Source organism: Neoarius graeffei, chromosome 1 (assembly GCF_027579695.1).
Source record: "Neoarius graeffei isolate fNeoGra1 chromosome 1, fNeoGra1.pri, whole genome shotgun sequence".
Classification (NCBI taxonomy): domain Eukaryota; kingdom Metazoa; phylum Chordata; class Actinopteri; order Siluriformes; family Ariidae; genus Neoarius; species Neoarius graeffei.
Genome location: NC_083569.1, coordinates 375,600 through 387,820, shown reverse-complemented (window position 1 = coordinate 387,820; position 12,221 = coordinate 375,600). Strand labels below are relative to the sequence as shown.

At 44.7% G+C, this 12,221-nt stretch overlaps 1 protein-coding gene across 1 annotated transcript; it reads left to right on the top strand.

Moving 5' to 3' along the window:
- Nucleotides 1-191: 191 nt before the first annotated feature.
- On the top strand, nt 192-11,673 carry sppl2 (signal peptide peptidase-like 2). Its single transcript, XM_060920846.1, has 15 exons — nt 192-248; nt 2,687-2,803; nt 2,973-3,155; nt 3,238-3,327; nt 3,622-3,761; nt 4,542-4,693; nt 5,536-5,632; nt 6,058-6,174; nt 6,972-7,053; nt 7,124-7,198; nt 8,440-8,502; nt 8,596-8,695; nt 8,784-8,861; nt 10,857-11,017; nt 11,214-11,673. Exons 1-15 carry the CDS (start codon nt 201-203, stop codon nt 11,412-11,414), a joined length of 1,704 nt encoding a protein of 567 aa, XP_060776829.1. The 5' UTR covers nt 192-200; the 3' UTR covers nt 11,415-11,673.
- Nucleotides 11,674-12,221: the final 548 nt, after the last annotated feature.

Genomic DNA, 12,221 nt, shown 5'->3' with positions numbered 1-12,221 from the left:
GCACCCTCTGTAATGCACTGTCTTTACAAGTCCTCTTATTTCAGACCCGATCTAGTGCACTTACAGCCACAGCCGTGTCCAGAGCGTTCCCTGTAGTGCACTGGGAGCACTGGGCAGCGGACACTGGTGTGAGCTCACCACTGCGGGGACTGAGCTGCGCGCGCATGCGTGGATGCAGTAGTGAGTCGAGCATCATCACCATGAGGTGTGCATCAGCTGTGATCCGCGCTGCGCTTCTCATCGCTCAGGTAGGAAGTGCTCATGAACGCACTCCAGGATGGATGTGATATTTTGATGATAAATGTTGTTGACCCACAGGACCGTGGGGATGTGATGTGTGCGGTACAGGTGCAGAGTGAATGTGGCTAACTGCTGCTCAGTGGGAGAGCAAGAAGACATGCTGTGTTTTACCTCATCATTATTCAGACTTATATGAATATTAATAAAGGAAATAAATGCAATAATAATAATAATAATAATAATTGCATATATCAGAAGGAACACAACGTTCTAACATCCATCCGTTATCTATTCCACTTATCCACTGCGGGTCGCAGATGAGCTGGAGCCAATCCCAGCTGACTCCAGGTGAGGGGTGGGGTGGGGTGGGGTCTGGGGTGGGGTGAGGTGAGGGGTGGGGTGAGGTGAGGGGTGGGGTGAGGTGAGGGGTGGGGTGGGCTTCACCCTGGGCGGGTCACCAGTCCATCACACTCCACACAGAAAGACCCCAGTCAGCCATGAGGATCGAACCCAGAACCTTCTTCCTGCGAGGCCACAGTGATGATCGCTGCACCACTGTGACGCCCGAACACTCTAACCTTTTTTAAATATGCAAATGAGTCAGTATTACCTTAAACACGTGACACCTTATTGGACAAAAGCGCTGATATTTAGTCAATATTCCGATTCTAGCAATAGTTAATTCCACTGAAACCGTTACTGCACTTCCCACCACCATCAGTCAGTCTGTGCGTTACCATGGAAACACACAGTGGTCCATCCAATCACACTTCTTTGGGATCTTTTGTAGTACAAAAATAAACATCTGTTAGTAATAACAATAATGTTGTACTGAATATCAGCATGGCTGTGATTACCTGCAATTCCCCTGAATTACCTGACCACCTGTGATGACCTGCGATTAGTTGTGATTAGCTGTGATGATGTGTGTTTACCTGTGTTTACTGGTGATGAGTTGTGATTAGCTGTGATGATGTGTGTTTACTGGTGATGAGTTGTGATTAGCTGTGATTGTGTGTTTACCTGTGTTTACCTGTGATGAGTTGTGATTAGCTGTGATGATGTGTGTTTACCTGTGTTTACTGGTGATGAGTTGTCATTAACTGTGATGATGTGTGTTTACTGGTGATGAGTTGTGATTAGCTGTGATTGTGTGTTTACCTGTGTTTACTGGTGATGAGTTGTGATTAGCTGTGATGATGTGTGTTTACTGGTGATGAGTTGTGATTAGCTGTGATTGTGTGTTTACCTGTGTTTACCTGTGATGAGTTGTGATTAGCTGTGATGATGTGTGTTTACATGTGTTTACTGGTGATGAGTTGTCATTAACTGTGATGATGTGTGTTTACTGGTGATGAGTTGTGATTAGCTGTGATGATGTGTGTTTACCTGTGTTTACTGGTGATGAGTTGTCATTAACTGTGATGGTGTGTTTACTGGTGATGAGTTGTGATTAGCTGTGATTATGTGTGTTTACACGTGATTAGTTGTGATTAACTGTGATTATGCGCGTTTATCTGTGATGAGTTGTGATTAACTGTGATGATGCGCGTTTACCTGTGTTTACTGGTGGTGAGTTGTGATTAGCTGTGATGTGTGTTTACTGGTGGTGAGTTGTGATTAGCTGTGATGTGTGTTTACTGGTGCTGAGTTGTGATTAACTGTGATGTGTGTTTACCTGTGTTTATTGGTGATGAGTTGTGATTAGCTGTGATGATGTGTGTTTACTGGTGATGAGTTGTGATTAACAGTGATGTGTGTTTACCCGTGTTTATCTGTGATGAGTTGTGATTAACTGTGATGATGCGTGTTTATCTGTGATGAGTTGTGATTAACTGTGATGATGCATGTTTACCTGTGTTTACTGGTGGTGAGTTGTGATTAGCTGTGATGATGTGTGTTTACCTGTGTTTACTGGTAATGAGTTGTGATTAACTGATGTGTGTCTACTTGTGTTTACTGGTGATTAGTTAAGTGTGCTGTGTGTTTACCTGTGTTTACCGGTGATGAGTTGTGATTAGTTGCGATGTTTGTTTACCTGTGTTTACTGGTGATGAGTTGTGATTAGTTGCGATGTTTGTTTACCTGTGTTTACCGGTGATGAGTTGTGATTAGTTGCGATGTTTGTTTACCTGTGTTTACTGGTGATGAGTTGTGATTAGTTGCGATGTTTGTTTACCTGTGTTTACCGGTGATGAGTTGTGATTAGTTGCGATGTTTGTTTACCTGTGTTTACTGGTGATGAGTTGTGATTAACTGTGATGATGCGTGTTTACCTGTGATGACCTGCAACCTTTTGCCTGTGACTGAATCATAGCTGAGATGATATTTACTCCAGCAGCACTCTGGCTTGTGTGATAGATCACACGAAACATCAGCGAGGTGTCAGGTCTGACCCAGCTGTACTTTTACAGATGTTTTACAGATGTGGTGTTTGTCCCTGCAGGTTTTAGGAGAATATGGCATCGCTCATTTCACTGAGTTTGGAAGAAACGGAGGGAAGGATTACTGCATCCACTTCAACTCCCACTGGACTCCCTTACCTCAGCACCTCCACACCACGGTGAGGGCGGGGGGGAGATGGACAGAGAGACAGAGAGAGATGGAAAGAGAGAGAGAGAGACAGAGACTCTTCCTTGCAGTACTTCAGAAACAGAATAAAAGTCCTGAGTGTAATTATCAGCTGTTCTCGATGCTGATTGGTCGGTTTGTGTCGTGGGTTTTGTCCCCAGCCTGCGGTGGAGGTGTATGATCTGACCCCGTCTGTACTTTGCTCCGACTCCGATGTCCCCGATGGTGTCTTTCGTGACCGTGTTGCCATGGTGATGCGTGGGAACTGCACGTTTTATGAGAAAGTTCATTTGGCCCAAACCAACGGTGCCAAAGGTCTCCTGATCATCAGCAGGGATTGGCTGGTGAGGATGTGACCTCTGACCTCTGACCTGTACGCGTGTGAAACCAACGTGTTTCTGATTCTGAGTTTCTTCTCTTTCTCAGATCCCTCCGCAGGGGAACGAGTCTCGGTACGAGGAGATCGACATTCCGCTGGCTTTAATGAGTTACGCAGACATGCTGGACCTCCGCACGGTAATCACACACCCCGTGAGCCGGTGCCGTGAGTGTGTGTTAGCGCTGGGTGATGTGCTCATGACCATACTGATCATTTCATCACTCGTGTCAGGGGACACTTTGAGATCACTCGCGCACTGTGCTATCAGTTACTAACCATTTTTAAAAATAGCAGCGAGCACTCTTTAAAGAGTAGCAAGGTTTTATATTTATTACGAGTTTGTATTCGTTTTTAGAAGACATCAGAATAGATGTCTTCAGGGTTCATGATCTCATCCAACCCTTGTGTGTGTGTGTGTGTATACTCGGCAGCGTTTCAGAGACAGGAAGCAGGTGGTGCTGTACTCTCCTGATGAGCCGCTGGTGGACTGGAGCATGGCGCTGATGTTCCTCATGGCCGTCGGGACGGTAGCAGGGGGAGGATACTGGAGCGGTGTCCAAGAAATCACAAAGTGAGACAACACACACACACACACACACACACCTACTCTCTGAACAGATCTGGCCTGAGTTTCCCAAAAGCATCGTAGCACAAAGATCAGGGTTAAATGGTCGAGCGAGCATCACAATGAACTCTCTCTCTCTCTCTCTCCTAGTTAAGATGCTCTTAGTGTTAAGAGGCTTTTGGGAAACCCATCCCTGATCTTTTCTTTTCTTTTATGAATCAAGACTCGTTTAACTCACTGACTCGACTGGTGCACCGGAGAGAAGTGAATCTCGAGCGTGACTGAACGACTCACTGACTCATTTGATTCGTTGAAAATATCAAGAACTTCGGGGAAAGCAGTGAAATATTTTACCATCCGTGAAATAAAACCTGAGAAAAATCCGATCCGAGTTTATATTCACGGCGATGAAACACAGCCTTTATTATGTTAAAGATTTATATGCAAACGTGAACACGTCTTAATGAATTATTCAGAAACCAAACGATATGAATTTCCTTAATACATTTTTAAAAATATATTTTTAACAATAAAGACACAAAACGGACACGGTGCCACAATAACCGAACAGCTCGACAGTCATTTTGTTCATGATTAGTTACTGAGGAGATAAATCTGAGCAGTGGAAACATCAATAAATCTATCAACCAATCAAATTCTGATATGCAAATAATCCAGGTAGGACATCCCCAGGTGAAAGGGGGCGGGGCACAGAGGATGTTGTAGTTTGTTAATATTGTGTGTTGTATCTGACAGTGGTCAGTAGGGGGCAGAAGGTTAAACGAGGCGTGGTTTTCTCTTCAGACAGACGGAGCAGGAGGAGAGCGGCGAGACGGAGGAGAGCGAGACGGTGAACATCACTCCGAGCACCATCGCCGTGTGGGTGGGGATGTGCTGCCTCCTGCTGGTGCTCCTTTACATGTTCTATGATTATCTGGGTATTTGTGTTTATTTCTCTCGCTCCTCTAGCGTCTCATTGTTCCTCCTGCTCTCAGCCAATCAGCAAACCCTTCCTCATACGGATTCTTCACACACAATCACTTTCACAGGCCAGAAATTATTTTTTAATTTACTTGAAATTAGAAAGTCATCTCATGGCAGATGGAGTTTTCCAGACTGAACTGTGTGAGGTTCTCGATCAGGAACCATCAGTGCAGGAACGGCAGAGCTGTACTGTGGGGCGTCAGGGTCCAGGGGGATGAAGCCTACACCCATCTTTGACTGACCTGTTGGGGGTCAGGGACGTCCTGGGGGGTGGGTTCTGAGGCCTCCAAGAACGAGTCGCTCAAATTTCTTTTCTATGGCGAGTATGAGAGCGACTGGCCTGGAGTCATTCAGTGAGGAACTGGAATGATGATGATGATGATGATGAAGGGGCTCCTGATTGGTGCAGCAGAAAAGTGTTCGTGCTATTATTACAAAATCACAGGTCCGAATCCCAACAGTGCCACTGCTGTCCATTGGCCGGGAGTCAGAGAGAGAAGCACTGGCCATGCTGTCTGAGTGGGAGGGGCAGCAGCGGCACTGATGGGATTCGAAGCTCATGTATGCAGTAGAGGGCAGATAGCGCTTTCCTCAGAGTGCGTGATGAGTTTGTAAAGATGTCTCAGAGGAAGTCCTCAGCCTCCCTGCTGCTCGCTGACGTGTGACAGGTGGAGAGCTGGGAAAATAGACACGAATGCTACAGTGCTAAGCGGCTAGCTAGAGTATTCACATCGGTTTCTAACGCCTCCTTGGCTCGGGTAAGCAGCGGGGCTCCTGACGTTTTGCTTTTCCACAGTGCACGTCTTCATCGGGTTTTTCTGTCTTACCTCCTCTGTGGGTCTCTACAACTGTCTCTGGCTCATCGTCCGCAGAATTCCTGTCGGGAAGTGCAGGTGAGCAGCACGTACACCTCTGCACACCCTCTACATCTTTAAAAAAAAATCATCCACGCTGTTCACGTTAGCGAGTACGGAACGGAAGCTTATCGGCTCCAGTTTAGCCTCACGTGCACTACACGCCTAAATCTCACTCGGCCTGGACGGGTTTTATTCTGACTCACTCATCGACTTCGAGTGTGTGATTGGAGATGTGCGTGTTCCTGTATTGCACACTTTAGCGAGCAGTATTAGCTCACCAGCTAAAGCGTTTAGCATTAAACATGGCAACAAAAATATTCTGGAACTAACGCAGTGTGATTCATCATTCAGTGTCGATCAGCTCATGCTCTTTTGATGATCTCACATAAACAGCAGGAACCGTTTGTGTTTTATTTTTAGGAAATTTATTTGGTGTGTGTGTGTGTGTGTGCGTGGAGCAGGATTCCCGAGAACAAGCTGCCCTGCTTGAAAAAGCGTCTGGACATGCGAGTGCTGCTGCTGGGTGGATTGTGTGCGAGTGTGAGCATCACCTGGTGTGTGTTCCGCAACGAGGACCGGTACACACACACACACACACACATCAAGAAAATAGTAATGTTAGCATGTTTACAGTGGATATAAAAGTTTACACACCCCTGTGAGAATCGCAGGTCTTTGTGATGTGAAACAGTAAACGATAAAGATATTTTTCCTTCTTTATTAAACAGCAGCCAAAAAAAAAAACATTTTATGGAAAAAAAAAGCCTAAAAATGTTTGTGACACTGCAGGTATAATAAACACACCCCTTAACTAACACTTTGTTAAAGCATCTTCACTCGAGCCTCAGTCCAGCTGAAGAGAAGCAGAACCATAGTGTGATGCTGCCGCCACCATGTTTCACTGTGATGGTGGTGATTTAGGGTTTTTCTTCTTCAGTCTGTCTGCCCCGCCCCGTCACCCAGACGCGTGAAGAATATGAGAGATTACTGTCACATACAGAGAGTGAGGAGCACGCACCACATGTCCCTCAGCAGCCTCCCTGAGAACTTTACTGATTGTCGTCTTTGTAAGTTCTTCGAGGAGCGCACACAGCTTCAGCAGCCAGATCAGACTGAGACGATGTGAAGAAACTCGTATGGAAAGAGCTGACGTTTATTTGGGGGTTCATCAGAATCACATCACTGCTGGTGGATGATGATGAGAATCACTTTTGAACAGGGGTTTGACTGCAGGTTCAGTCACTTCTTCTTCCAGCTCCTCCCATTAGGGGGCGCCACAGCCGATCGTCCTTCCCAATTTATGATCCACATGAACGCTGTTGGTTTCATTTCTCATATCTGACAGTGTGTGTGTGTGTGTGTGTGTGTGTGTAAGGTGGGCGTGGGTGCTGCAGGACACGCTGGGCATGGCGTTCTGTCTCTACGTGATGAAAACCTTCAGACTGCCCAGCTTCAGAGTGAGTGACACTGCGTTGTGTAACGGTGTGTAATTTAGTGTTCTTGTGTAATTTGTTTTTTGCCCCACAGGCGTGCACACTGCTGCTCACAGCCCTGTTAGTGTACGACGTCTTCTTCGTCTTCATAACACCTTATTTGACTAAGGTACGCGCACACACACACACCGTACCTGTCAACTTTGAGGTTTGAAAAAAAGGGATATTTCTCAGATTTTTAACTCAAAATAAGGGAAAATTTCGGAAAGTCATACCCTTCACCAAAAGTGGGTGTGTAGTTGAATGGGGGGCAATTTTCTATCTAGTATTTGTGATTTCCTGTACTCTGGTGCATGTTGGTGATAGCCAAGACCCAAACTCAATATGCTTATGGTTTATAGAGTGCATTTGTGAATAAACTATACATTTATTTTTATTTGCTTTCAGTGGTACCAGTTATTTCCCAAATTAAGGGCTAAAATACGGATCTTATGTTAAAATAAGAAAGGTCATTATATAACCAGTCAATAAATTCAATTCCATTGCAATTTATTATGGTTTTACCATAATCATGGCCTCGGAACACTAGATAGATAGATAGATAGATAGATAGATAGATAGATAGATAGAGAGTAATAGAGTAATATAAGATATTAAACCAAGAGTGATTTAAAATGGGTAAGTTTCAGATAGAAAATAAAATAGACAATGAGTGGATAAAACAGTTAATACACCAATTAGTTTACACTAGGCTATTTATGAGGTCTTAGCCAGGACATACTTAATGTAAACACGTGTAGCTTACCTTTGATTATTTGGGAGGCTTTCGTTTTCCCCATGGAAAATTTCTTTGCGATGGAAGAGTCTGGGAACATTCCAGCCACGCACTTGTTGAAATCATCAAAGAAAGAGAGGCTAATGTTTTTCTTAGCTATTAGCATCGCCATCTTCACCTCAGACCTAATCAGTGTTGCCAGATACTGCTGACGTTTTCCAGCCCAAAATATGTTCAAAACCCGCCAAAATGCACTTGAAACCGCCCAACTTGGGCGGGAAACCTCCCAATCTGGCAACACTGGACCTAATCACTTGTTCAGCCTCGCCTCTGGATGGAGTTCTGTAATTACTGATGCCTGAGAGGGCGGGGACATGAATTCATGGCCCGACTTCCTGCTCTAAACTCCTGTCAGAGGTGCGTCATGAATTCTGGACCTACCGACTTTTTTATATTGTGAAAATACGGGATTTTTCGGGAAAATAAAAAAACGGGAAGACAGCGGGAAATAAGTCAAAATAAGGGATTTCCCGGGAAAAACGGGAGGGTTGACAGGTATGACACACACACACACACACACACACACGACTGACTCAGAGCCATACTCGTGTGTGTGTGTGTGTGTGTGTGTGTAGAGTGGGAAGAGCATCATGATTGAAGTTGGGGGCGGTCCCTCTAAATCATCCACACACGAGAAGGTAAGACACCTCACACAGACAGACAGGTGGAGGAGAGACAGAACTGCTGCTCATCATTAGGACTTTAGTAAACCCTTTGTGTTGTGTGTGTAGCTCCCGTTGGTTCTGAAGGTTCCGTCCCTGAGCTTTTCTGCTGTGGTTCTGTGCAGTCGGCCGTTCTTACTGCTGGGGTTCGGAGACATTTGTATTCCAGGTACTGAAACTGAAATCACCACAACAACAACAACAACAACAACAACAGCTCGAACAGTAACACCGACACACTGTCCTCTCACTCTAAGGTCTGCTCATAGCCTACTGCCACAGGTTCGATGTTCTCGTACACTCATCAAAGGTTTACTTCCTGACCTCCACTGTGGGTGAGTCTCTCTCTGTCCACTTTATTAGGAACACCTGTACACTGCTGCGTCCGATACGGAACAGGAGCTTCAGTTAAAGTTCACAGCAGACTGTGGAGTAAAGCTCTGATCTTGGGGACTGTGGTACGCTGTGGTCAGAGTCACAGGGCACTGCTCCCTCATGGCGGTGATTGATGTGAACATTAACTGAAGCTCTTAAAGGATATGGGACATGGATTTTTTCTGGGTATAATTATGTATAAAGGACATAAGAAATGCCATCTAAATCACTGCAGGGCGTCAAAAATGTGAAAATCACCACATTATTCAACTTTTTTATACATCAGCGTAAAACAAGGATTCGTTAATGAGCTAGATGGTCACGTGACCCGTGACGTCACAAAAACTTTCCAAGGAGCCAGCGCTTGGGAATCTAATGTAAACAGGTTACCGAAATGGACACCATCGACAGTGACATTCCCGATGTTTCACAGAGATGTGAAGTTAGACCCTATCAATTCAAACCGATAGCTGGAAATTCACATGAACATGGATCTTGTCTTTACTCTGACGGGTCAGATGATTCTGAGAGTGAGAGTTCATTCAGCCCTCATGAAACTGAAAGCGGTCGGCTCGATAACACTTCCTGGTAAGTTAAAAACAATTCTGCTCAAAGGCTAATGATCTGTTGAAAGAAGTATTATTTTTGTATCATACATTGAAAGTTCATCATAGATCTAGCTAAAGTCCGTTGCAAGCTAGTTTTTTTTGCTGATATTTTTCGAGATTGATTGAGATACAATGCTTCCAGAGTCCGAGATGAAAACATTCAAAATGGCGAAACGCCATCACACAGCCAACAACACTACGCCGTTTGGCGAAAGAGATGAAAATTAAGAAAAGTTAAACAAACTTACCAACTTAACATTTATTTAAATGTCCATTAATGTTACAGGATTTCTCGACTGTCTCTACAGTTGTAGGAATGTTAGGCCCTGTATATTATGGCGCCATCACTGCCTCCATGAACCCGGCTATACGGCCTATCGTCCTCACCGATGTTTATGTCGGAATCCGCATAGTTGCTCCAGAAAGTTATTCAATTGTTTTAAAAATATAATCGATATCTATTGTTTTCAACAACTTCACCACAACTCTTCGATTCGGTACGTAAACAAAGAAGGACAGATATAAAGAGTAAATGAGTCAGAATTATGATAAATCAATAATTGATACACCCAAAATTATAATACTAATCCTTACCTCAGCTTTCAGTCGCTTAGCGAATGCACCTCGTGGTGGCCGTAGCACTTCGGGTTTCACTCCGCCGTCTTGTTCCTGAATTGGGACGTTGGGAACGGCTCCATCTTTAAGTAGCCTCTTAAATTTGGCTTGGCAATTAATATCGTTCAGTACCTGAGTATTAAAGTTGAAAGAATCCTCAGTGAAATGGTCCGAACACAGTTTGTGGGAAACAGTAGGTGCAAAGTTTTTTCTACGGCAGTAGTGAGCCCACACTTTCCTCAGCTTCGGGTCCTTGGGGAATGCAAAAAACCTTACTCCAGGGCATTTCCCATTGGAATTATTGCAACCATAAGCAGCACAATACACCATGATGTCCAATGTACGTTAAAGACTATAAAAACAATTTTCTTGTCATCCACTTCTCCATTCATCTACCCGCTTGTGCTGTGCCCGAAAGTTTTTGTGACGTATGATCATGTGACAGCGGCTCTTCCGGTTGTAGAAAATGCATATCGGAAGTCGAGCAGAAATGCCATATAATCATCACGAATATAACGATTTTGCTGAATTTAATAGATGATTTTGTATTTGTTGATGCAATTAATTCATATTTTTAATGGAAGCTGATATAGCGTGCTTTTATGTTTGATGTCCCATATCCTTTAACTCTGATTGGCTGATGACATGAGCAGGTGTTCTAACAGGTGCTGTAGTGTACATGTGCAAACTTCAGTTATATGCTCATTTATTACCGTGTGTGTGTGTGTGTAGGGTACAGTGTGGGTCTGTTCCTCAGCTTCGCGTGTGTGTTACTGATGAATTTGGCTCAGCCGGCTCTGCTCTATCTGGTTCCATGCTCCCTGCTCTCCAGCCTGATGGTGGCACTGTGGCGCTCAGAACTGAAGCTCTACTGGAGCGGGGGGGTGTCTCTGGTCAGTCATTCTCTCTCTCTCTCACACACACACACTGTCAGTGCCAGGATATGTTCATGAGCGCCAACATTAGAAGCCAAACTTTTATATTAAACGTGTCATTTCCTGTTGCCGTGTCCCAAACACCACACTAGTGCACTACACACTGTTCACTTCCTCGTCTACACACACTAACCTTCACCTTTCCATTCTTCAGCCTTCGCCTGTTGCCATGGCGCCCGTCGCTCAAACACTAAACCCAGCCGTGTCTGAGACCTTAACCAATCAGGAGCCAGGATGTGAAGTGACCAATCAGGATGAAGACCCGCTTCCAGCTGCAGAGGAGGAACGTCCTCAGAGGACAGAAGACAGCTGCTCAAACAGACTAAATATACAAAAGGACGACTTTCTTCCTTAATTAATTTATATTTTATGGCCTGTGATTTTTTTTTTTTTTTAAACTCTGTAAGAACCCATGAATGCAACAGCAGCACAAGTCGGCTGTTACGGACCGTAACCTGTACCGCTGGTTATCAGATTTAGACCAAAAAACAAATATCTTCAAATCCACACTTTGCATTCATTCCCGTCTCTTTCCTGGTCCGTACGTAACGAGCTCCTCGCTCGTCTCCGAATTGAGAGTTTGTAGAAATCTGTGGTTGGTTGAAGAGAGCAACTGGACTTGCTTGAAAAGTCTTGAAGACGTTTCGCCTCTCGTCCAAAAGGCTTCCTCAGTTCTGTCTGACTAATAGGGAGTATCCGGTATTTATCCTCTCATGGATCATCATAGAATCCGAATCAGAATGCTGATGGCTGCATTGTAGGTGGCTGATAAAAGATGTCATAGACCCCCACCTCTGTTCAGTGATGGTCGTTCCAGGTTGACAAAAATGAACGATCCTCTCTGGCTAAGATGTCTGCCAGTTTTCTGGAAGTCCTCTCGTACTCCCACACCAGTCGAAGGGATCTCATCCCAAAGTGCGTAGAAACATATCTGTGAAGATTCTCAGTCGTCCAGGTCCATAGTAATCTGTGGTTGGTAGAAGAGAGCAACTGGACTTGCTTGGAAAGTCTTGAAGACGTTTCGCCTCTCGTCCGAAAGGCTTCCTCAGTTCTGTCTGTCTGTCAGTTCGACTGGTGCGGGAGTATGAGAGGACTTCCAGAAAACTGGCAGACATCTTAGCCAGAGAGGATCGTTCATTTTTGTCAACCTGGAACGACCATC

Excerpts from the sequence above, each read along its gene's own strand:
- sppl2 (XM_060920846.1), top strand. The coding sequence starts at position 201 with ATGAGGTGTGCATCAGCTGTGATCCGCGCTGCGCTTCTCATCGCTCAG. Across the intron at positions 3,156-3,237 it reads TCATCAGCAGGGATTGGCTG|ATCCCTCCGCAGGGGAACGA; the intron begins GTGAGGATGTGA and ends TCTCTTTCTCAG. Across the intron at positions 7,199-8,439 it reads TAACACCTTATTTGACTAAG|AGTGGGAAGAGCATCATGAT; the intron begins GTACGCGCACAC and ends GTGTGTGTGTAG.